Below are 26776 nucleotides of genomic sequence, written 5' to 3'. Positions count from 1 at the left end.
GTTTTGTAGCCACCTAAAATGGCTGATTCCCGATTAATTTGGCCAAAACTCGATGTAAAATGGCTAACTGAAAAGGCTGATGGGAAAATCAGCCAACAGGGCACAAACGGACAGCTGCAGACAGAACAGTGTATTCAGCTCGGGGGAAGTCGGCCCAGATCGATACCTGCAACCATTAGCAGCACATCAACCCAGCCATCTGCAGTTTAATCGGCGATCCCCGGGAACAATTGCTACAAATTAGCAATTGAAAGCCGATCCAGACCTCTCGGCGCCAGCAGTGGCCGAGACAAAGAAAGGTGAATGACCACCCCCCCCCCCGATCAAGGAATCGCCCCATTATTGGAGCAGATCGAACCCAGTAATTGGGACCAAGTCCAATCACTTGGGACCAGGGCCAAGGTCCGCCCCGAGAGGCGGGAAGCCCCTGGGGACTATAAAGTTAGGGGCCAAGTTCAGGTCGACCCTTCTCTCCCTTCTTCTCCTGCTCGCAACCTTCGCAAGAACCATCGACAAGAAACCGTAAGTTTGACTCCAGCGATCACTACCCGATAGGGACTCCTAGCCATCGACCTGTATCAGCCTTTGAACCCCGCAGGCCAGACCCAATTCAATAAGCCATTCGTTTCCCTGACCTGGTGGGCCATTCCCAAAGTTAAGTATTGGCCTGTAGTGGTAGGTAGTAGTCTAGAAAGTAGGAATATTGTATAAGTATTTATTGCTGTATATAATAAATGATCGTTGATTTAACATTTACTAAGCGGTGTGCTGCATTATTAATCATTACTTGAGCTTGAACCACGTGGTGGTATCAGAAAGATACCTGGCAACTCGTGAGCAAAGGTGACAGAATTAGAGCTAATAAAACTAAGGCTAATAAGAGCAAGATTTTCCTTCGGGTCCCCCCTCACTATCCAAGAGACAACCTTGGAGGAGAGCTCAGCTCTGAGGAGACCACCATCGAAACGTCACAGCTGTCACCCCAACCTTCCAGCAGTGCAGAGACACACACCTCGGTTGGCGACAATAGTGGACAGGCTTCTGGGGCACAATCTGGCGAGCACCGCATAGCTGCTGATCCACATCAGGTGGAGACAAGAACAATCATGGGAGTCAGCAGTCGGAGGTCTGCTGGATCCCAGGACTCAGCTGGGTCCCAGTCAGATGCCGAGCCTCTGGACAAGGTTCTCCCAGAGCTGATGCAGATGATAGGTCGGAGCCATGACAATCAGGAGGGGATGTCAGCAACATTTCAATGACTGCACCACCCCACCCCACCCCGCAAGCAGGAACATGCAAAGCACTAATAAGCATTCATTTGAATGCAATTAATGGGCTGCAAGCTCGATTCACCTCCCGCTTGTAATGCCCCACTCCAACCCCCACTCCCCCAGCCGCCAGTCACGCAGGCATGTTTTGATGCATGTATTTATTTATTTTTTTAATTTAGTGTACCCAATTCATTTTATTTTAATTAAGGGGCAATTTAGCGTGGGCAGTCCACCTACCATGCACATTTTGTTTTTGGGTTGTGAGGCCGAACCCACGCAAATACGGGGAGAATGTGCAAACTCCACATGGACAGTGACCCAGAGCCGGATCGAACCTGGGAGCTCGCTGCCGTGAGGCCACAGTGCTAACCACTGCGCCACCGTGCTGCCCATTTTGATGCAAGTATTGAGGAACATGAACCTGGTGGCTTACAGTCCGAGGGGTGGCAAAGGGATAGGTACCCTCCCAACAAATGCCTCCTGGGTGCCCGGGAGGATCTGTCATGGGGCAGGTAGGGATCAGGGTACCTACAATGGGTACCCCGATACCATTTAAACAGTCGTTTAGTATCTCAGAAATATACATCCCTCATAATAAAGTGAAAGTTATTTGATCTGTACCCCTATTCCATTGAAACAGTTACTTAGCATCTCAGAAATATACATCCTTCATAATAAAGTGAAAGTGTTCTCATCTATACCCACAATCCTTTTAAAAGGTCTATCGGTACGCCAAGTTTAAAGGTCTGTGAGATAAAGTTAAACGTAACCCCTTTGAAGTGGTGGAAATATTGGAAATGGTTTTTACACATTCAATTTCATTGCCCTTTAAAGTATAGAAGTCTGTGTGTATGCCTAGAAGGCTGAAAGCTTTGAACTGTTTACATTCAATTCCATGCCCCATTGCCTGCTAGTAGTCTTCTGATTGACAGGCCGAGGCAGTTTCAAAGGGGAGAATCAGATTGTTTATTTATGCAGCTCTGCAGAAATCCATTAACTTAGGGTAGCAGATGTTTTTCTAACCACAGGTTTTTTTTTTACATGGTTGTATCTTTATTCTCAAGTGCTTCCTAGAAAGTGCAGCTGCCCCTGTCAGGGTCGCTCCTAGCGCCAGCAGGCATCAATCTGATTTTCATGTTGGTGGGAGCATTTGGTCGCGGTTCTGGAGAACCATGCCCTTCGTTCCTCCAATACTGTCTTTGCTGATCACTCATTCTTCAACTTGTCAAAAACATAGCTGCCCAAATCCTGTCCCATTAAATCCCACTTATCAAAGTCCTCTGTTCTGTACCGGTTCTCTGTTTCAAAGTGTCTTAAGGTCAAACACTTTTTTCATTCTCAAACCCCTCTCTGATCTGACTGCTGCCCTACTCCATAACCTCCTCCTGCTGTTAATGATTCTATGACTTTAGTTTGTTGCACCTCTCTTCCTCTCTTTGCTTTCCAACTGATTTCACATTATCCAGTTGCTTCATCTCCACTTTAGGACTCCCACATTCTAAACCCATTGTGTCCACACACGTCTCTACACTTATTTGGAAGATTTCTGCAAACCTATTCTTCAACCAAACTTTTAGTCACTGGCCCTAATTTTTCCCTGGATGAACTGACATCAGTTTCCCCCCTTTTTTTTTAAATTTAGAGTACCCAATTATGTATTTTTCCAATTAAGGGTCAATTTAGTGTGGCCAATCCACCAACCTGCACATCTTTGGGTTGTGGGGGTGAAACCCACACAGACGTGGGGAGAATGTGCAAACTCCACACAGACAGTGACCTGGGGCCGGGATCGAACCCAGGTCCTCAGCGCCGTAGACAGCAGTGCTAACCACTGTGCCACCGTGCTGCCCTGTTTTCCCCTTTTTTAAATGTATCGGGTGCTATATGAATGCAAACTGTTGCTGTTGTCACTTTTAGTTCCATGTTTCAAACATCCTGGAGATTAATCACTTAGTATAAGGGTCTTGAATTAAATTTTACTTAGGGCTGTGTTGAAAGAAAGTTTTACAGCCATAGAGCTTCTTATTGGTCTCAGAGGTACCTTTGAAGAATTTCACATCTGACACCATACTTTTTGAAATGCACCTACTGTTTGTGATCTCCGAAATATCAGCCATAGCAGTTAGTCGCATTCTTATTGTGGGGTTAGCAGGTCGTGGACTCAATTCCTACCCCAAGGCCTTGAGCACAAGATGTGGACTGGATCCCTGTAGTATGGAGGGTGTGCTGGAGAGTGGTCTTTCTCATGTGAATGTTAAACTGAGGGACCCATCCAGCTTCTCAGGAAGATGTTAAAGACCCCATGGTGCTATTTTGAAGAAACAGATGGCCTGATCACGCTCTGCGCAAAGTGGCTGTCATATTTTCTGGCCTTGTAGGCCTCACATAATGGCAATTCTGGCCCAGTTTCCAGGTGCAAGACCCTGTCAGGGATCAGTCTGCAGTATGATGGGCCTGGGGAATTGACTGGAGCCACATTGGGGGGAGTTGGGTAGACTCAGACCAGGAGGAGTTCACTTGTCTTGCCTCCAGAGAGAAGAGGAAGAAAATAAGCCCCATAGAATCCAATGGGTGTGAAAATTCCAATGGCAAATTCCTGACAAATTGATCAAGCAAATTATTTCTAATAAATGCAGGGAACGCAATTTACCAAATTTAATGTAGAAAGAAGTAATTGATTCATTTTCTTTTCTTTTCTTGAAGGTACATGGCCATCATACATCCTTTACAGCCACGACTGTCAGCAACTGCAACTAAAGTCATCATTGCAAGTATCTGGAGCCTGGCCGTTATACTCGCCTTTCCTCAGTGCTATTACTCAGAAACCAAGCGTCAACCAGGGCGAGTCCTCTGCCTTTTGAACTGGCCAGGAGACTTCATGTAAGTGTGAGCTGAGAGTTTACATGAGGTACGCTGGAAGCAAAGCAATGGTATTAATCCTATGTATCGCAACATTTCAAATAAGCAGGCAATGATGATTGAGATGGCCATGTTGAGTGTCAAGGTTAAATGAGTCTTTCCTTGGACTGACACAGAATGACAATCACTGACAGTCCAGATGCAGATACTTCCAGGTTCGTGACTGTTATTTGCGGCAAAAAATGGGGTGAATATAAGATTATCCCATTTCAGGTGGCCAGCATCATGCAGATCAGATTGGATATATTATCATTCAGCCCTCAGCAACACTCCTTCTGCTGTATGCCAATGATCCTAGTCATATACCAACCTGACTTGGACACTTATCGATGTCCTTTCATTGTTGCTGGGTCAGAATCAGGAAAATCATATCTAATAGCACTGTGGAAGCACCTTCACCACATAGACAACACTCGTTCAAGAAGAAGATCACCCGTGACCTTCTCAGGTTCAACGAGGGATGAGCTATAAATGCCAGTATTGACAGCAATCCTGAGAATTGATGACGTAAATATCCAATATCGATACTTCCACATGTCCATTTCAATATCTTTGCAGCCTCTGAGTGAGATGGTCTATTTAAGGCTTTAATTTTCTTTGACTATCCATTCAGATATTTCTTCGATCAGTGGCAGTCCTCGGTGCCACCCATTTCTCGTTCACCACGGCAAGTTAAAGGCACAATCGGATTGACAGCCACAGACAATGCAGCTCTTGCAGTCATGAGGCTGCAGTTGTGGCTGCAGAAGTTGGCAGATTTTACAACCGGGTTAATGAAACAAAGACAGTATTGATAGGATTGGCTACCACAGGTGTCCTTGTGGACATGAAGTGCTGTCTTCACAGTGGGCATCCACCATTTACATCCTCAAACAATGCTGGACTACCCTGGATGAGCTCCGAAATACTCAACTGGGTGGATACCAAGGTTTGTAGCAGTATTTTTGCATGATGCACAACCTAGCTATTATGAGGAACAGCCCTTGCCATTACCTGTCACAAAGGAATCTGAGGAGCAGGAAGAGGAGGAGGAATTGCAGAATGATGAAATGCAGCAGAATGATGAAGAGAGGCTACAATACAGACAGTTCCTTCATGTCCGGGCTTAATAATCAAATAATTCATGGGCAGTATCAATAATCTCAACCACATATGCCCATTCACCAACATATAAATGCCATATAAATATTATGGCTACAAGAGCAGTCAGAGGCTGGAAATTCTGCAGCGAGTAACTCACCTCCTAACTTCCCAAAGCCTGTTCCTCATTTTCGAGGCAGAAGTCAGGAGTGTAATGGAATACTCTCTACTTGCCTGATTGAGTGCAGCTCCAACAACACTCTGAAGATCATTACCATCCAGGACAAAGCAGCCCGTTTGATTGGCACCCCATCCGCTCCCCTCCGATACACGGTGTGTACTGCAATAGTTAAAGAAAGCAGCTCACCATCACCTTCCTAAGGATAGTTAGAGATGGACAACGAATACTGACCTTGATAAAAGCAAATTACCGTGGGTGCTGGAATCTGAAACAAAAACAGAAAATACTGGACAATCTCAGCAAGTGGGGCAGTATCTGTGAAGAGATAAGGGAGCTGACGTTTCGTGTCTGGATGATTCTTTGTCAAAGTTGACCTTGTTTGTGCTGTATTCAAAGCTGTGATGTTGGCCATCAAGCATTATGGTACTAATGGAGTGACCACCCATTCCATGTGGAAAAGGATTATTTAAAAGCCCAGAGCAAAGCTCTGCGCCAGGTTAGAGCTGGGTTCTTCTGTTAAGCTTGACACTGTGCACAGGCTTACTGGCAGTCTGTCCAATTCACCAAACATTTGATTGTATCATCAATCTCTTAATGCCTACGAGTAGCCATGTCCTCAGCAATGACCCTTCCCATGATGGCCAGCACTATATCCTCCTTCAAACATTCAGGCCGCAAATCTTCCTTCAGTTCTTTCCACTTGCCTGCTGCAATAAAGAGGGAACCGTGTCAGGAAGGTTCACACAATAAAATCAGGGAATGAGGCTGTCATTATTGAATAGCAGTCATTGTGTGTGAACTGAGGGTTTGGGCCACACAACAATGCTAAGAGTTTCAGGGTGTGATAAAGTATTTGAACTAAACGTTGTGTGCTGATTGATAGAGATTGTTCGGCGGTGGGTGATGGGGTGCCATTAATTTAACAAATGAGGTAAGCTGAGTTGGTATGTGATTACCTCACATCCATTTTGCAGGGTCGAGTACAACATGCATTAGATTTGTAGTTTTGAGACGAGCTCATGAAATGATGAAGGACAAGACAGGTTCAGGCTATGATTATGAGTGACAATAGATTCATTAAGCAACTCAAGTTAAACTATACAATAATGAACATAGCAGTGTACAAATGTGCCTTCCGCAACTCTGATCCTAACCTCTGGATAGCTGTGATATTGTCTCTTCAAGTCTTCTGCTGAGTGATGGCCTTTGATCCTTCTTCTATCGATTTGCACTAATGTCTCAAATGGCCTTCACTTTTATCCTCTTTTTCTGTTGACCTACCCTGTTAGGACTTATCCCAGTCTCTCTTACATGTTTGACTTAGTCTGATATCACAGCGTGTAGACAATTCAGTCCAAAGACCCTGGGCGGGATTCTCTGTCGGCCGATGCCAAAATTGGGATAGGCAATTGGGCAGAGAATCGGTTTTGCCGGCAAAATCATGGCGGGCACCTGGTCCCCGCCAAATCGCAATTCTCCGGTGCCTTGACAACGGCGTGAATGAATTCTACTCCGCGTGTACAGTAAACGCCGTTTGCATATCATTAGCGGGCCCGACCCTGTATTCTCCAGGGCCTCCACGATTCTCCGCCTCCATTGGGGGAAATTCCCGATGGCGAGGTTCACTTGTGCTTATTAAAATTGAGAAACAGCCGCAATGGATGATGAGGGAGAGTGAGGGAGGGAGAGGAGGTAGGACATGCAGAGGCACCGGGGTCAGGCCGGCGATTGTTTCGGGGACTTGGAGATTGAGACGCCATATTTAAATGGCGTTCCGATCTCTCGCTTCAACAGGGAGTTCCGGAGAGCGGAGCTCCCCAGTGTACAAAAACAGGGCCACATGCGGCCTCAGCCGCCCGTTCCCCATTCAGGCCCCTTATTCAGAGTGAGTCAGGTTGATTGGCATGTGTTTTTCAGCACTTCGAGTGCAGGGAAACAGGTGGCTAAATACGCTCGCTTGGGGACTTGGTTCACTTTTGGGAGAATCGCGTCCCATAAATAAGATGATGCAAAAAATACTAAACCCTACACATGTCCCATCTCCAATCTACACTCCTTTTGACAATGGCTCCTCCAAACCTTTCATCCACTGAGTCATTCTTTGTTGCCTGATCAACCAGTCCCAATCAGGCTGTACTTCTGATCTCTTGGTGCCGGGGGATTTATTCAATGGAATTTAATTGTCACAGGAAGCAGTTTCATTGATCTGTTGGGAAAAGTTCTGGAATGAATATACAACTTGAATCCATGTCAGTTTGAAAAGGTCCCGTTTTCTGTGACCTACCAGTGCTCACGGGAATATCAAATCTGCCAAAGGTTTAACATTAGCTGCCTGTTCTTAAGTCTTGGAATTGGGGAAGAGAAGCCTATTTTTAAAATTTAAACCCTGACAAATGTTCCCACAGTCCGTGGGTTAGTTTTCAACCTCTGTTCAGAGGGCTGGTTTAGCTCAGTGGGCTAGACAGCTGGTTTGTGATGCAGAACAAGGCCAGCAGCGCGGGTTCAATTCCTGTACCAGCCTCCCCGAACAGGCACCGGAATGTGGCGACTAGGGGCTTTTCACAGTAACTTCATACTTGTGACAATAAAAGATTATTACACTCACAATTGACACGGAGCACTTGCTGGATGCAAGCACGGATTGCTTCATTATCTGTGAACTGATGAATGGAACTGAACACTGCAATCTTCATTAAACATCCCCACAATCATGCACTGTTTGCATTTCTAAAGGAGGAATCGACAACTGGGCTTGAAATAGTTGTATATGAAAGCTCAGCTTTTATAATGCAGCTGGCTTCCTCCTTCCTATCCTGCTTCACTTTCTCAGGTGACTGGTAGGCGATTCCTTCTTGTTTGAATATCAACATGGCTTCATCAGTTTCTTGTAAGTTGGGTGAGCTTTTCCGCCTATCAAAGATTTTTTAACAACATGTACACCCAGGAAATTGCCACAGTACACAGGTCCTTCTGTTAGAAGGGTGATATTTGGAGGCAGCACGGTAATGCAGTGGTTAGCACTGCTGCCTCACGGCACCGAGGACCTGGGTTCAATCCCGGCCCCGGGTCACTGTCCGTGTGGAGTTTGCCTATTCTCATCGTGTATGCGTGGGTCTCACTCCCACAACCCAAAGATGTGCAGGGTAGGTGGATTGGCCATGGAAATTGCCCCTTAAATGGAATTTTGTTTCTAAAAAGCACTGCTGCCTCACAGGCCCAGGGACCGCGTTCAATTCCAGCCTTGGACAACTTTGTGGAGTCTGCACATTCTCCCCATGTCTGCGTGTCTTTCCTCCGGGTGTTCCAGTTTCCCACAGTCCAAAGATGTGCAGGTTAGGGGGTACAGTGGAGGATTGTGTCAAGGTAGGATGCTCATTCAGAAAGACAATGCAGACTCAATGGGTCGAATGGCCTCCTTCTGAACTATCGGGATCTATGGTTTCTATGGGTTCTATGGGAATTTTCAAGTGGGAGTGTTACCAGGTGCCTGCTATCCTGACTGCCATCCTGCCTGCTGTCCTGCCAACCATTCTGCCTGCTATCCTGCCAACCATCCTGCCTGCTATCCTGCCAACCATCCTGCCTGCTCTCCTGCCTGCCGACCTGCCTGCTGTCCTGCCAACCATCCTGCCTGATATCCTGCCAACCATCCTGCCTGCCGTCCTGCTTGCTATCCTGCCTGCTATCCTGCCTGCCGTCCTGCCAACCATCCTGCCTGCTATCCTGCCAACCATCCTGCCTGCTATCCTGCCAACCATCCTGCCTGCTCTCCTGCCTGCCGACCTGCCTGCTGTCCTGCCAACCATCCTGCCTGATATCCTGCCAACCATCCTGCCTGCCGTCCTGCTTGCTATCCTGCCTGCCGTCCTGCCTGCCGTCCTGCCTGCTGTCCTGCCAACCATCCTGCCTGCTGTCCTGCCAACCATCCTGCCTGCTATCCTGCCAAACATCCTGCCTGCTATCCTGCCAACCATCCTGCCTGCTATCCTGCCAAACATCCTGCCTGCTATCCTGCCAACCATCCTGCCTGCTGTCCTGCCTGCCGTCCTGCCAACCATCCTGCCTGCCATCCTGCCTGCCATCCTGCCTGCTGTCCTGCCTGCCATCCTGCCTGCTGTCCTGCCAACCATCCTGCCTGCTATCCTGCCAACCATCCTGCCTGCTGTCCTGCCCGCTGCCTGCCTGCTATCCTGCCTATTCTCCTGCCTGCCGTCCTGCCTGCTATCCTGCCAACCATCCTGCCTGCTATCCTGCCAAACATCCTGCCTGCTATCCTGCCAACCATCCTGCCTGCCATCCTGCCTGCCGTCCTGCCAACCATCCTGCCTACTGTCCTGCCTGCCATCCTGCCTGCTGTCCGGCCTGCTGTCCTGCCTGCCATCCTGCCTGCTGTCCTGCCAACCATCCTGCCTGCTATCCTGCCAACATTCCTGTCTGCTATCCTGCCTGCTGTCCTGCCGACCATCCTGCCTGCTATCCTGCCAACCATCCTGCCTGCCTGCTATCCTGCTTATTCTCCTGCCTGCCGTCCTGCCTGCCGTCCTGCCTGCTATCCTGCCTATTCTCCTGCCTGCTGTCCTGCCTGCTGCCTGCCTGCTATCCTGCCTATTCTCCTGCCAACCATCCTGCCTGCTGTCCTGCCAACCACCCTGTCTGCTGTCCTGCCAACCATCCTGCCTGCTGCCCTGCCTGCTATCCTGCCAACCATCTGCCTGCTGTCCTGCCTGCTGTCCTGCCAACCATCCTGCCTGCTGTCCTGCCTGCTATCCTGCCAACCATCCTGCCTGCTGTCCTGCCTGCCGTCCTGCCTGCTGCCTGCCTGCTGTCCTGCTTGCTGCCTGCCTGCTATCCTGCCTGCTGTCCTGCCAACGATCCTGCCTGCTGTCCTGCCTTCTATCCTGCCTGCCATCCGGCCTGCCGTCCTGCCAACCATCCTGCCTGCTATCCTGCCTGCTGTCCTGCCAACCATCCTGCCAACCATCCTGCCTGCTATCCTGCAAACCTTCCTGCCTGCCGACTTGCCTGCTATCCTGCCTGCTGCCTGCCTGCTATCCTGCCTATTGTCCTGCCTGCCACCCTGCCTGCTGCCTGCCTGCTATCCTGCCTGCCGTCCTGCCTGCTGTCCTACCAACCATCCTGCCAACCATCCTGCCTGCTGCCCTGCCTGCCGTCCTGCCTGCTGTCCTGTCTGCTATCCTGCCAACCATCCTGCCTGCTGTCCTGCCAACCATCCTGCCTGCTGCCCTGCCTGCTGTCCTGCCTGCTATCCTGCCAACCATCCTGCCTGCTGTCCTGCCAACCATCCTGCCTGCTGCCTGCCTGCTTGCTGCCTGCCTGCTATCCTGCCAACCATACTGCCTACTGTCCTGCCTGCTATCCTGCCTGCCGCCCTGCCTGCTGCCTGCGTGCTGCCCTGCCTGCCGTCCTGCCTGCTGCCTGCCTGCTGTCCTGCCTGCTGTCCTGCCTGCTGCCTGCCTGCTGTCCTGCTTGCTGCCTGCCTGCTATCCTGCCTGCTGTCCTGCCAACGTTCCTGCCTGCTGTCCTGCCTGCTGTCCTGCCTTCTATCCTGCCAACCATCCTGCCTGCTGTCCTGCCAACCATCCTGCCTACTATCCTGTCTGCTGTCCTGACAACCATCCTGCCTGCTGCCCTGTCTGCTATCCTGCCTGCTGCCTGCCTGCTATCCTGCCTGCTGTCCTGCCAACCATCTTGCCCGCTGCCCTGCCTGCCGTCCTGCCTGCTATCCTGCCTGCAGAATTTTCCAGCAGGTGGTTACTTTATAGTCTCGGTCAGTTTTTGCTTGTATGTCCTCTTTTTAAAAACACATGTCTCACTTAAAAGTTCCGTATGTCCATATATAATTGGGGCTATGGTCCATTGTCATGACAGTGGGTCAGTGCCAGAAGCACAACAGTGTTTGTGAGAACCAGATAACAATGAACTGTGAGAATGTCCTGATTCCAATCCTTGTAAGAGTATCGACTGCCCTTTTGGATTTTCCATTATTTATTGTCACCATTCTCTTGCAGATACCAAATTGCTGTGCTTGTCCTGGTGTACCTGCTGCCACTCGTTGTGATGGCGATTACCTACACCATCGTTGGAATTACGTTGTGGGGCGGGGAAATTCCTGGTGACACGTTAGAGAACTACCACGAGCAGCTGAAGGCCAAGCGAAAGGTGAAGGCTTTTTGCAAACTGTGCCCAACATACCCTCTAATTCTATCTTTTACTCTCGTTCTATGCTTCTAAAACTTAATTCTATCTCTTTTATATTCTGCAGTCTCTCCTTCCTTCCCGATGTACGGTATGCATTGTTTGTACAGCATGCAAGAAACAATACTTTTCACTGTGTACCAATACATGTGACAATGATAAATCAAATCAAATCAAAAATATGTTTTGAAAATTCAGAGCTAATTAATGTTGGTTTGTGTGACAGAGTTCATCACAAGCCGCTGTTGACAATAATATGGTGAGAAGTTAACAGTTATGAGACAAACAATTTTACATTCGGGTGGGGTGTCCAAGCTTTTTGCCCTTGGTGCATAATGAGGGTCTCGTGCAGAGGCGGACTTACACCTTTTGTAAGCCTTGCGCTCTCCCTCTTTGCCCCATGTCATGCCCATCCTCTGGTGGCATGGCGACCCACCCCAAATGATGTCAAGCCCCACCCCAAATGACATAAAACCTCAGCCCCCAATCACATCAATGCCCTCCTGACTCCTCCCACCCTCAGCTCACACAGTGCCACATGGCTTCTGCTCTCTTCTTTATTAGTCTGGTTGCCCAAACCTCCTCACTCTCAGCCCTGGCTTCAGGCTGAGTCCTGAAAATCATGCTGGTCCCTGCCCTCGATGACCATTGGCCAGCACCTCTTTCCCAATCCTTACTGAAGGTCCCGCAGGTTCCCATCCTGATGCAAGGTCGGCGACCTCACTTTTGCCTCAGGCTGCCGAGCCGAATGTCAGAAAATTGGCTGCTGCTTGACTCAATGAAAGTCCAGAAATTTCACACCAGACTATAAGGAGATCCGTCTGAACTGCTCTCAAGTCTCCACCACCTCTCAACGTCTGGGACACTATTTTCCCGCTCTAAGGGGACTCCACCAATCAGAGCCCAATGTTTCTCTGTATTGTCTGCTGATAGGCTCAAGATGAGCCTATCAGCAAATTCAGAGCTACTCGGCTCTGATTGCTGCTCCCACACCACAGCCACCTATCAGTATGGGACCTCCATATTGGTGGGGGCCCCCACACTGCAGCACTGTGTGTTTCATTGTTAGTCCACTCTGGTCTCCTATATCATTTTAATTCTATATTCACATTAATTTATATATAATCTCACATTGCTGAAATTGAGACAGTTGACGGTCACACTCAAAGGCTGCCACTTTCTTCGGAGGAACAGCCCAAACCCTGAAGTCCCCTCCCGAAAAGGCTCTTGCCTTCTCTCAGAACATGATCCGATTACCTGCTGGGTCACTGTCTGTGCAGAGTCTGCACATTCTCCCCATGTCTGTGTGGGTTTCCTCCGGGTGCTCCAGTTTCCTCCCACAGTCCAAAGACGTGCAGGTTAGGTGGATTGGCCATGATAAATTGCCCTGAGTGACCAAAAAAGGTTAGGAGGGGTTATTGGGTTACAGGGATAGGGTGGAAGTGAGGGCTTAAGTGGGTCGGTGCAGACTCGATGGGCCGAAGGGCCTCCTTCTGCACTGTATCTTCTATGATCTATGGTGCTTTGAGCCTCAGAATTCAGTTATGAGAGTGCACTCAGAAATAGTTGCAGCCCAATTTCTAAGCCAATCTTTTCTACTGCTTTAACTGATGACTCATTCTTTCTTTCTCCTTCCTGTTAAGGGAAGCGTGAAATGGAGAAGTATTCAACACAGGCAAATTTAATCCAAATGCTATTGCTCACATTCAGAGAAATGGTGATGCAGAACAATATTGATGAGATCTATATAGTCAGTTCACACAGACTCCATTTGAAGATACACAATTCATCTTCCATGACCCATGTGTCATCTGTCATGATGTTTTCAGCTTTGTTCTCTGGGAGCGCAAGTTTAAAATGTAAATCTCACTCATTTGAGACAAGTTGGCATTAAACTGGCAATCTTATTCAGACAGACCATAATGATGGTTGATCTGGAAAATTCAAACTCTGCAACAACGGCGTTCTTTTCCCAATTCAGATATTGGTGCGAGCAGAGGGAGCCTTCACCTATAGCTGTCCAGTTTTGCATCTGAGCCAGCAATGCTTGATTCGATTTCTATTGAATTCCAACTCGTTTCTCTCAAGCCATTGGTTTTGTGCGACTAATTCCACCGACCAAAATAGCCCACTTTACAGAATGCCACCTTGGATGCTATTGCAAATCTTGTCCAATGACAGAAAGTTATCAATGAAAGCAGTTTTGTTTACCTCCAGATATGGTCAGTAGAATTGCAAACTGGGTTCCCCCAGCCCTTGTAATCTTCAGTTAACTTTGAAATACAAGCGAGCAATAGAAAAAGGCAAGTATTGTAGTGCAAATGTGGTGCCCTTCCCCATGGCATATTTGGTGGCAGGGGTGCATATAATCCGGTGGGAAGGTGGCAGTTGGGGACTCTGCCACCCTTCCACCTCCAACCCAATTAGGCCTTTGTGGTAGGAAGGGATCAAAGGTTTGAAATGGGAATACTACAGCAAAGGAGGGAGAAAAACAGACTGATTGTATTCTATAAAATATGGAAGGGACTGGTGGGAATTGAGGGAAACAAGTACCTGTTGGCCTCCAGTAATGACAAGGGGTGTCACGGTGGCATAGTGGTTAGCACTGCTGCATCACAGCACCAGGGACCAGGGTTCATTTCCGGCCTTGGGTGACTGTATGTGTGGAGTTTGCATGTTCTCCCAGTGTCTGCGTGGGTTTCCTCCGGGTGCTCCGGATTCCTCCCACAGTCCAAAGATGTGCAGGTTAAGTGGAGTTGCGGGATAGGGCGAGGGAGTAGGCCTAGATAGGCTGCTCTTCCAGAGGGTCGGTGCAGACTCCATAGGCTAAATGGCCTCCTTCTGCGCTGTAGGGTATGATTCTATGATATGATTCTATGACCAAAAACAGGAGCATCCACACAATCCACAAAGACTATTTGTTTCCAAGATCATTTAAATTAAAGATCGTCTTCCCAAGGACAATCCCACAATGGAACAAGCTGCCAAAGAAAATAGTCACAGCTCCATCTCTTGAAATCTTCAAGACCCATCTTTAGATTTTTCCATTTAAAAGTTTTCATGAGCAGGACTACCATCCTAGCAGGTTATTGCTGGTTTCGCCAGTGCTGCCCATATCAATGTTGGTGGAATTCGGATATTAGTCTGTGATGCTGACACAACTACAGAAGTATCAGATGGATGGCCTTCCTGCCCTATCACCAATTGAGGCCCTTAAATCAGAAATTGATGCCCATTTAGGGGACGTATCCTGCCGCCACTGCTGGCATTAACCCAGCAACAAGCAGGGGGCTTGCCATGCGGGGAGCATGACAAGCAACGACATGTGGGATTGGAAGGGTGGGCCCCCTTTCCCTCTGGAGCAACCCATTGCTGCCATCAATCACCTGTGCCCACATCTCTCCTCGATCTGAGGCTTCAGGTGGGTGTTGTACCGGCAGCGGCCACAGCCGCCTCGATGGTCCTGCTGAGTACAGAAGAGCTGGCAGCCTGTGATTGGCCAGCATCTCTCGACGAGTGGGGCAGCTGCACCACTAGAACGAGAGGTCACTGATATAGGACGAGAGGCGGTAGATTCAAAACTGGAGATGCGGAGGCACTACTTCTGCTCCTAATTGCTATGTTCCTATGGTCCTATGTACCACCCCCTTCAGTGTCATTGATCCTGGGGGAAGGCCCATAGGTGGCCTGTTAAGTGCCTGAATGGCACAGGATGTGACGGTGTTTCCCGAAAAGTGGTGATGCAAGCTCTGAACCAACAGCTCAGATTGTCATCACCTCCACAAGGTTCTGCCCATAATGTGTGTGAGAACTATTCGAGAAAAACCTGATGTCTTTGATAGGGAAAGGGCAGAAATCTTTCAGTGCTGTTGGTTGGGGGGTAAGCTGGAAGATTCAACAAAGAGGCAATTGAAAGGAAATATAAAGGAACTAAAGTCGTTTTGATAAAATCCCTGGATTTAATATTATGCTCAGCAAGAAAGTTCGCACTAAGAACATTAGCGGGCAGATTGCCTTTGGTAACTGACCAGCTAATACATTCACATCCTTAATTGGGCGTGAAATTGATCCGCAACAGTAGCACAAAATAGACAGAACGAATTGCGAGCCTATTTTACACCACGTCAATTCTCTATTCCATTCAGATTCATTTGTGGCCTAATTTAATACAGTCATGACCCTTGCTTATTTTGATGAAATTGACAGCTACATTAAACTAACACAAGACAATATTTTTCAGCACAGGCATGCTGGACGAAACACATTTTCTCCCTGTGCCGGGGGAGGAATGGAGCAAGGTGGCTCTTTCCGTCACTATCACCCCAGCCCAGTTTCATTAAATAACCACCCAAGTAGAATCCAGCTGTGGAGATTGAGGTGGAGGGTGATGTAGTGGTTTGCAGTGACGCACTCTGCTTCACGGAAGACAACGGAGCCACAATTAAAGTGATAGTTGCACCATTGAAGGAAAATCTTTGCTCACAGTGTCAAATATTGGTCTCTGCATAATAGGAACCGGGGGCGACATTCTCCGACCCCCCAGCGGGTCGGAGAATGGCCGTTGGCCGCCGTGAATCCCGCCCCCGCCGGTTGCCGAAGTCTCCGAAGGGAGAAAAGTCGGCGGGGCGTTAATGTCGCCGCTGCCGTCGGAGAATGGCACGGATCTGCGCAAGGCAGCCGATTTTCGGCCTGCCGATATTCTCCCTTCCGGATGGGCCGAAGTCCCGTCGACGTGATGACCGTTCACGTCGACGTAAATTAAACCTCCTTTTCATCGGCGTGACCCTGTGTCCAGGGTCACGCCGACCAGCGTGGAGGTGAGTGACGGCCTGGGGGGTTGGCCGCTGGGCAGGCGATGGCGTGGCCACAGTCTGAATGTGTGGGGAGAGGTGTGTCTCGGGTTGTGTGTGTGTGTGTGTGCGGCGGGGGTGGGGTGGGGGTTATAATGGGCTGGGCTCCGGGGGAGTGCCAGGAGGGGGGTCTGTGCTGGGGAGGGGGATGGGGGGGGTCCGTGCCGGGGAGGGGGATGGGGGGGGTCCGTGCCGGGGGGGGGGGGTTTGGGGGTCCGTGCCGGGAGGGGGATGGGGGGTCCGTGCCGGGGAGGGGGTTTGGGGGTCCGTGCCGGGGAGGGGGATGGGGGGGGGTCCGTGCCGGGGAGGGGGATGGGGGGGGGGTCCGTGCCGGGGAGGGGGATGGGGGGGTCCGTGCCGGGGTGGAGGTTGGGGGGGGGGTCCGTGCTGGGGAGGGGGTTGGGGGGTCCGTGCCGGGGAGGGGGATGGGGGGGGGGGTCCGTGCCGGGGTGGAGGTTGGGGGGGGTCCGTGCCGGGGAGGGGGTTGGGGGGGTCCGTGCCGGGGAGGGGGATGGGGGGGGGTCCGTGCCGGGGAGGGGGATGCGAGGGCAAGTGAGTTGGTCCACCTGGCCAGGTGCCAGCCTCCAACAGTTGGACCCATGCGGTCCATGCCACCTGGCTGGGGGGAGGAGGGGATATGGGCAATGATGACATGTCGTCGTTCCCCTCCCCCCCCCCCCCCCCCCACCAGGCCGTCATGTTTTCCGATCATCCAGCGATGTTGGCCGCCGTGGCGGCAGCCGCTAATGTCTATGTTGCCCTGGATGAGGAGGAGGAGCGTGCCAGAGAGGCGGCGCAGGCTGCCGCAGAGGGGCAGGCGGCAGCCGCCCAGGCTGGAGGGACACCTGACCGACAGGACGAGGAGGGGGAGGAGGACGTCACGGCCCCACGGCAACGGAGGCACCCGAGGGCGCCCCGTGTGTACCGGCCCCGGCAGTCATACCAGGACCTCACGGACCGGGAATGCAGGAGGAGACTCCGGATGAGGCGGGAAACCGTGGCACACATCTGCCACCTGCTGGCGCACCTGTCACCGCGTGGCACTGGCGGGGGACACCCTCTCCCCGTGTCCGTCAAGGTTACGGTGGCCCTGAACTTTTATGCAACGGGGTCATTCCAGGCACCGAGTGGGGACCTGTCCGGCATATCGCAGACATCGGTGCATCCGGGCAGTGACAGATGCCCTATATGCCATGGCGCACCGCTACATCTGCTTCCCCGTGCACCGGGCCAGCCAAGATGCCCGGGCCGTGGGCTTCTCTGCCGTGGCCGGGTTCCCCATGGTCCAGGGCGCGATTGATGGGATGCACGTCGCCGTGCAGCCACCTGCAGATAACAGGGCCGTGTTCACCAATAGGAAGGGGACCTATTCGATGAACATACAGGTGGTCTGCGACCACCGCATGATGATCCTGCACGTCTGCGCCCGTTACCCAGGCAGTGTACACGACTCATACGTGTTGTCGCGGTCATCCATCCCCGGCATGTACGAGGGACGCCATCCCCGGCTGAGGGGCTGGTTGCTGGGCGACAGGGGCTACCCATTGCGATCGTGGCTGATGACGCCTATACGGAGGCCACGCAATGAGGCGGAGAACCGCTACAATGATGCCCATGTAGCGACAAGGGGAGTGACAGAGAGGTGCTTTGGCGTGCTGAAGATGCGTTTCAGGTGCCTGGACCTCTCTGGGGGCGCCCTCCAGTATCGGTCAGATAGGGTCGGCCGCATCATTGTGGTGTGCCGCAGGCAGAGGAGGGCAGAGTGGAGGAGCAGCAGGAAGAGGTGCAGTCCTCCCCAGATGAGGGGAATGGGGGTAATGGTCAGGGCAGACGGGGTAGACACAGGCGGGTGGCTGTCCACCGTTACCGGCTGGCCCAGCGGGCACGGGACAGACTGATAGCCGCCCGCTTCACTGACTAGATGGGCGTGGGAATCGGGTAGTATGGCCACAGACCGCACACCATGGCAACAGCCAACCAGCCACACCCCCCACCCATCCACCCACCCAGCACCCTCACCCCCCCTCCCCAACCCCACCCACCCCACCCGCATGCACATCACCACCCCCCCCCCCATTGCCGATCCACCTGCGGCACAACGGGCCGGGCTCACACAGTTGCGGGTGGACGCATGTCTATTGCAGGCCATGGAGGATGATGACAACCCGCCCTGCGGTGAGCTCCTGGCTCCACATCGTTGGACTATGTCTGACCCATGGCCACAGTACCACCATCCACCCGGACCATCCCTGCATGCGACTGTGACACTGCAGCGCACGGTCCCGTCCTCTGCCCGGGGGATGTTGATGGCGGCCCAGGGGGAAGGGGGCAGACTCACCTGGGGCTGAGGTAAGACCACCCCTCACACACACACACTTGCGCTCAACGTACATGACACCCCCGCACGCTTTGGACAGAGCACAAAGGCAGCTTCTGTAGGTGTAACATTGACTTTAATAACCAAACAAGTTCATGCACGTGCCCTAGCCCCTAAAACTCATCTGTGCCCTGCACCCGTGCCAACTTACTCAGTGTCTAATTGTTTGGCCTTACAGGCCCTTTGACTACGTCTACGTGGTTCCCCAGACGGTACAGCAGAACTGGAGGTGGACTCCTGTGATTCCTGCCCTCTGACACTGGATCCCTTTGGCGGCCGTTTCCTGGGGCGCCCTGGCCTAGATGGGCCAGGCTGCGGCCCGGGCGACTGGGATGGCGAGCTGCCAGCCTGTCCTGCCCGTTGCCCACCCGATGCACCTGGGACGTAAGGGGGGGAGTCCAAGGTGTCGCGATGTACCGGGACCTCTCCTACAGGGGGAGCCGGGACGGACCACACCACCTCCTCCTCCCTCGGGGTGCCCGATGGCCCCCAGGCCTCTACATGGGTGGGGGATGCGAACGGACTGGCCATCCGACGCCCCCCCGACATCTGGCGCTGCCAGTCCTGGAGGCCCGTGCTGGTATCGACAGGGGTCTGCAGGTTTGCAGCCATGGAGCCCAGGGGGTTGGCAAACCCTGTCTGTGACAGTGCGACGCCGGCTCGCACATGGCCACTGGCGCCGATGCCCTCAGCGATGGCCTGCAGAGACTGGGCCATGGCCTGCTGAGACTGGGCCATGGCCTGCAGAGACTGGGCTAAGGCGTTGAGCGCCTCTGCCATCTGCCGCTGGCACTGGCTCATGGCCTCCTGTGAGAGGGCCGCCATGTCCTGGGCCACAGACGCCGCCTGCACGGAAAGCCCCAGGCCTCGCAAACCGTTCCCCATGTCTGACACCGTCGCACCCATTGCCTCCACCGCGGACGCCACCCTTGCGGTGTCAGCCTGGGTGGCACGCATGACCGGCACCACTCCCAGCTCCTGGACGCGGGTGGACTCCTCCACCTGCGACTGCAGCCGCCGCAAGCCGGCCGTCACCCTCTTCGCTCGTCTCCGGGTCGGTGGTTGCATCGGATCTATGTGTGGGTGTGGTAACTCCAGGAACCCGGGATCCATCTGGGTGGCAGATCTTCGCTTGGGCTGGGCTGCCCTCCGACCGCCCGGCCCCTCTGCTGCTCCTACCTCCACCTGCTGTACCGGGACGGCTGTGTTGTGCGCACCTGTGAGTGTACCAGACGCCTCATCACTAAAGTGCCCAACCGAGGTGAGTGTTTCTGCGATGGTGGAGGGTGTTGGTGACAGCAGTGGCGTTGTGTCGTGCTCTTCGTCCCACTCTGAGTCCATGGCACTTTGGGGTGGGGGTTCGTCTCCACCCATCCACTCTGAGTCACTGTCCGGTATTTCGTCTTCCTGGGTAGTGCTGTCCCGGGTAGGGGTGTCCCGGGTAGTGGTGTCCCGGGTAGTGGTGTCCCGGGTAGTGGTGTCCCGGGTAGTGGTGTCCCGGGTAGTGGTGTCCCGGGTAGTGGTGTCCCGGGTAGTGGTGTCCCGGGTAGTGGTGTCCCGGGTAGTGGTGTCCCGGGTAGTGGTGTCCCGGGTAGTGGTGTCCCGGGTAGTGGTGTCCTGGGTAGTGGTGTCCCGGGTAGTGGTGTCCTGGCTCGGATGTGACGGGGGCCTGTGGCTGCCCCCCTCGTCGCTGGGTGGTCGCTCCCGCACGTGATGGGGGTGTCGTCTCCCTGTTGCTCCAGGTCTCTCCGTCTCCCGTGGTGTGCGAGGGGCATCCTGCAGGCATCGCATGCTGGAGGGTCCGGGTCTCTCCGTCTCCCGTGGCCTCCGAGGGGCATCCTGCGGGCGTCGCATGCTAGAGGGTCCGGGTCTCTCCGTCTCCCGTGGCCTCCGAGGGGCATCCTGCGGGCGTCGCATGCTGGAGGGTTCGTGTCTCTCCGTCTCCCGTGGCCTCCGAGGGGCATCCTGCGGGCGGTCTGCATCTGCGGGGATGGGTGCCTGGACGTTTGGTCCTGCGATACACAATGAAGCATGCATGGTTAGACATCAGGCAGTGATCAGGTGATATGGGGGAGGGGGATATAGGGGAGGGGGGTTATGGGGACGGGCTGTCGGTGGCTCACTTGCTACTACGCCCCCGACCTCCCGGTCGTCAGGTCCGCCAGCCAATTCCAGGGCCCTTTCCTCGTGTTCGGTCAGTGGCCTCTCATCAGCGGGGCCTCCTCCAGTCCTCACATGCTCCCTATTGTTGTGTGCGCGCTTCTCCTGTGGGGGGGGGGGGGGTGGGGTGGCAGGGGTAAAAGGCAACACTGTTAGACAGGTATATGAATGCACGCCATCGGTTGCGCGTGCATTGCAGAGGTTAAGGTTAGGGCTGGATATGGGGGAGGGGGGATATGGGGGAGGGGGGATATGGGGGAGGAGGGATATGGGGAGGCTCACCCTGCCTGCTCTGACGAGGTCGTTCACCTTCTTGTGGCACTGGGTGCCTGTCCGTGGTGTCAGGGCCACAGCGGTGACGGCCTCTGCCACTTCCCTCCACAGACGCCGGCTGTGGCGTGGGGCAACTCTGCGGCCGTGCCCGGGATACAGGGCGTCCCTCCTCTGCTCCACCGCGTCCAGGAGCGCCTCCACATCCCGTGACTCGAACCTCGGGGCTGAGCGGCGGCCAGCCATCCAGTCGGGTGTTCCGGTCGGGTGTTCCGGTCGGGTGGGGGGAGCAGCGCGGCCTTATGAGCCGTCACGCCGTGCGGCGCGTATGACGCTGCACGGCGTGAACCACTGCGCAAGCACGGATCCCGTTACGTCGCTGCTAGCCCATTTCGGGCCGGAGACTTTCGACCCATTTTTCCGACGTGACGCAAGTCGGATTTGCGCCGTTTTTTGTGTCGATCGGCGGACTTTCTGCCGATAACGGAGAATTGCGCCCCAGGAAATCTTGCGTTGTAATGGACAGCATCCCTGCCTCTGAGCCAGAAGGTCTGGGTTCAAGTCCCACCTCAGGACTTGATGCCAAGGAAGGTGCGTTCATAATGCAGTCAAACAGGTTGAGTGTCAACCTGCAAATTCTTCCAAACATGCCAATGGTTAGTGGTAAGAGTGGGAGAGACTTCTAGTCAGCCAAGCTTGATGTGGAGTGACACTCCTCAAGCTATAAGCCCCTGGTGACAGACTAGTTCTTGGAATTACTGGCTGTGGAGACGAAAGTAAGTCTGCCTTAGTGCACCATTCGGTGCTGGAAGAGGATTGGAATGGAATAATAAAAGCTAGACTCAGACCTACCTATCCTTTCTCTTTCGGTTTTTCCCATGTTACATAGGCTGTCCACAATGCTGGTTGATCACTCTTCATATAAACCACCTTTGTTTTGGATTTGTTCGGTCCTTTCACTGTCCCTTCCTGCCGCTATCCCTCCCCATTTATCCACACACTGGTACTGATGCACACTGGCTTGTTCATACTCATGGCTGGTTTATAACCAGAGTCAGTTAGCGTAATGTTTTACTTTGGTGGAAGCTAGTTTCTATTAGTGTTGTGTGGTTTTGAACCCAAATACTAATGCTGAGAAGAGAATGTATTAAACAGATAGTTTCAGTCCCAGTGCAAATATCAATCACAAAGCGCGGGTCTCGGGAAAACATGGGGCTGGACTCTCCGATTTGCAGACTAAGTGCTGACGTCGGAGTGGGGAAGTGGCTTTTTACGCCAGCGAAAACGGCGCAACAGCTGAACCGATCCTCCGTCCGGCGGGGGGCAAGCAGCCAGGCAGCATACAGCCCCTGGCTTTAGCAGCGGATACGGCCGTAGAATCGCCGGGTCCAAGGACGCGCCTGCGCACGGCGGCGGGCTGCAGCGGCAACACCGTGCAACATGGTGCCGGCCGCGCACGGACCTTGCCTGCCAAAAACTGCCCCCCTGTAACCAGCCTCGCCACTCCCGGACCACCCCCCACCAGTCCCCCCAGCCCCCGACGAACGCCCACTGCCAGCAGAATGGTTCCCCACCCGACTATGGCGGCCAGTACAAAACCCACTCCCCTGGGCACCCAGCACACAACCCACTCCCCTGAGCACCCAGCACACAACCCACTCCCCTGGGCACCCAGCACACAACCCACTCCCCTGAGCACCCAGCACACAACCCACTCCCCTGGGCACCCAGCACACAACCCACTCCCCTGAGCACCCAGCACACAACCCACTCCCCTGAGCAACCAACACAAAACCCATTCGCCTGGGCACCCAACTCAAAACCCACTCCCCTGGGCACCCAGCACAAAACCCACTCCCCTGGGCACCCAGCACATAACCCACTCACCTGTGCAACCAGCACATAACCCACTCCCCTGTGCAACCAGCACAAAACCCACTCCCCTGAGCACCCAGCACACAACCCACTCCCCTGAGCACCCAGCACAAAACCCACTCCCCTGAACACCCAGCACACAACCCACTCCCCTGAGCACCCAACACAAAACCCACTCCCCTGAGCAACCAACACAAAACCCATTCGCCTGGGCACCCAACTCAAAACCCACTCCCCTGGGCACCCAGCACAAAACCCACTCCCCTGGGCACCCAGCACATAACCCACTCGCCTAGGCACCCAACTCAAAACCCACTCACCTGTGCAACCAGCACAAAACCCACTCCCCTGGCCACCCAGCACAAAACCCACTCCCCTGAGCAACCAACACAAAACCCATTCGCCTGGGCACCCAACTCAAAACCCACTCCCCAGGGCATTAATTATAAACCCACCTCCCCGGGCACCCAGCACAAAACCCACTCCCCTGGGCACCCAGCACAAAACACACTCTTTCCCCCCCCCCCCCCCCCCCCCCCCCCCCCTCCAGAGCACCCAGTACAAAACCCACTCCCCTGGGCACCCAGTACAAAACCCACTCCCCTGAGCACCCAGCACAAAACCCACTCCCCTAGGCACCCAACCCAAAACCCACTCCCCCGGGCACCTAGCACACAATTCATCCCCCTGGGCATCCATCAGACAGGGAGGAAGGCGTCGAGCGAGGGAACCGTGGTTTACCAAGGAAGTGGAATCTCTTGTTAAGAAGAAGAAGAAGGCCTATGTGAAGATGAAGTGTGAAGTTTCGGTTGGGGCGATGGATAGTTACAAGGTAGCGAGGAAGGATCTAAAGAGAGAGCTAAGACGAGCAAGGAGGGGACATGAGAAGTATTTGGCAGGAAGGATCAAGGAAAACCCAAAAGCTTTCTATAGGTATGTCAGGAATAAGCGAATGACTGGGGAAAGAGTAGGACCAGTCAAGGACAGGGATGGGAAATTGTGTGTGGAGTCTGAAGAGATAGGCGAGATACTAAATGAATATTTTTCGTCAGTATTCACTCAGGAAAAAGATAATGTTGTGGAGGAGAATGCTGAGCCCCAGGCTAATAGAATAGATGGCATTGAGGTACGTAGGGAAGAGGTGTTGGCAATTCTGGACAGGCTGAAAATAGATAAGTCCCCGGGACCTGATGGGATTTATCCTAGGATTCTCTGGGAGGCCAGGGAAGAGATTGCTGGACCTTTGGCTTTGATTTTTATGTCATCATTGGCTACAGGAATAGTGCCAGAGGACTGGAGGACAGCAAATGTGGTCCCTTTGTTCAAAAAGGGGAGCAGAGACAACCCCGGCAACTATAGACCGGTGAGCCTCACGTCTGTAGTGGGTAAAGTCTTGGAGGGGATTATAAGGGACAAGATTTATAATCATCTAGATAGGAATAATATGATCAGGGATAGTCAGCATGGCTTTGTGAAGGGTAGGTCATGCCTCACAAACCTTATTGAGTTCTTTGAGAAGGTGACTGAACAGGTAGACGAGGGTAGAGCAGTTGATGTGGTGTATATGGATTTCAGCAAAGCGTTTGATAAGGTTCCCCACGGTAGGCTATTGCAAAAAATACGGAGGCTGGGGATTGAGGGTGATTTAGAGATGTGGATCAGAAATTGGCTAGCTGAAAGAAGACAGAGGGTGGTGGTTGATGGGAAATGTTCAGAATGGAGTACAGTCACAAGTGGAGTACCACAAGGATCTGTTCTGGGGCCGTTGCTGTTTGTCATTTTTATCAATGACCTAGAGGAAGGCGCAGAAGGGTGGGTGAGTAAATTTGCAGACGATACTAAAGTCGGTGGTGTTGTCGATAGTGTGGAAGGATGTAGCAGGTTACAGAGGGATATAGATAAGCTGCAGAGCTGGGCTGAGAGGTGGCAAATGGAGTTTAATGTAGAGAAGTGTGAGGTGATTCACTTTGGAAGGAATAACAGGAATGCGGAATATTTGGCTAATGGTAAAGTTCTTGAAAGTGTGGCTGAGCAGAGGGATCTAGGTGTCCATGTACATAGATCCCTGAAAGTTGCCACCCAGGTTGATAGGGTTGTGAAGAAGGCCTATGGAGTGTTGGCCTTTATTGGTAGAGGGATTGAGTTCCGGAGTCGGGAGGTCATGTTGCAGCTGTACAGAACTCTGGTCCGGCCGCATTTGGAGTATTGCGTACAGTTCTGGTCACCGCATTATAGGAAGGACGTGGAGGCTTTGGAGCGGGTGCAGAGGAGATTTACCAGGATGTTGCCTGGTATGGAGGGAAAATCTTATGAGGAAAGGCTGACGGACTTGAGGTTGTTTTCGTTGGAGAGAAGAAGGTTAAGAGGAGACTTAATAGAGGCATACAAAATGATCAGGGGGTTGGATAGGGTGGACAGTGAGAGCCTTCTCCCGCGGATGGATATGGCTGGCACGAGGGGACATAACTTTAAACTGAGGGGTAATAGATATAGGACAGAGGTCAGAGGTAGGTTCTTTACGCAAAGAGTAGTGAGGCCGTGGAATGCCCTACCTGCTACAGTAGTGAACTCGCCAACATTGAGGGCATTTAAAAGTTTATTGGATAAACATATGGATGATAATGGCATAGTGTAGGTTAGATGGCTTTTGTTTCGGTGCAACATCGTGGGCCGAAGGGCCTGTACTGCGCTGTATTGTTAAAAAAAAACACAAAACCCACTCCCCTGGGCACCCAGCACAAAACCCACTCCCCTGGGCACCCAGCACAAAACCCACTCCCCTGAGCACCCAGCATAAAACCCACTCCCGTAGGTACCCAACACAAAACCCACTCCCCTGGGCACCCAGCACAAATCCCCCCCCTCCAGATCACCCAGTAGAAAACCCACTCCCCTGGGCACACAGCGCACAACCCACTCTCCTGGGCACCCAGCACAAAATCCACTCCCCTGAGCACCCAACAGAAAACCCACTCCCCTGGGCACACAGCGCACAACCCACTCTCCTGGGCACCCAGCACAAAATCCACTCCCCTGAGCACCCAACAGAAAACCCACTCCCCTGAGCACCCAGCACAAAACCCACTCCCCTGAGCACCCAACAGAAAACCCACTCCCCTGAGCACCCAGCACAAAACCCACTCCCCTGAGCACCCAACAGAAAACCCACTCCCCTGGGCACACAGCGCACAACCCACTCTCCTGGGCACCCAGCACAAAATCCACTCCCCTGAGCGCCCAGCACACAACCCACTCCACTGAACACCCAACTCGAAACCCACTACCCTGGGCACCCAGCACAAAACCGACTCACCTGAGCACCCAACAGAAAACCCACTCCCCTGGGCACCCAGCACAAAACCCACTCCCCTGAGCACCCAACAGAAAACCCACTCCCCTGAGCACCCAACAGAAAACCCACTCCCCTGAGCACCCAACAGAAAACCCACTCCCCTGGGCACACAGCACACAACCCACTCTCCTGGGCACCCAGCACACAACCCACTCCACTGAACACCCAACTCGAAACCCACTACCCTGTGCACCCAGCACAAAACCGACTCACCTGGGCACCCAG

The 26776-nt window shown here is 52.9% G+C and overlaps 1 protein-coding gene across 1 annotated transcript in view; it reads left to right on the top strand.

Moving 5' to 3' along the window:
- LOC140429710 (neuromedin-K receptor-like) overlaps nt 1–26776 on the top strand; it is a 126542-nt gene that overhangs the window by 63690 nt on the left and 36076 nt on the right. Inside the window, exons 2-3 of the mRNA XM_072517037.1 lie at nt 3975–4151; nt 11481–11631. Of these exons, the coding sequence (XP_072373138.1) occupies nt 3975–4151; nt 11481–11631 (328 nt within the window). The remainder of the gene's footprint in view (nt 1–3974; nt 4152–11480; nt 11632–26776) is intronic.

Source organism: Scyliorhinus torazame, chromosome 9 (assembly GCF_047496885.1).
Source record: "Scyliorhinus torazame isolate Kashiwa2021f chromosome 9, sScyTor2.1, whole genome shotgun sequence".
Lineage (NCBI taxonomy): Eukaryota > Metazoa > Chordata > Chondrichthyes > Carcharhiniformes > Scyliorhinidae > Scyliorhinus > Scyliorhinus torazame.
The sequence above is the reverse complement of the archived record's forward strand: the minus strand, read 5'-3'. Positions and strand labels throughout refer to the sequence as shown.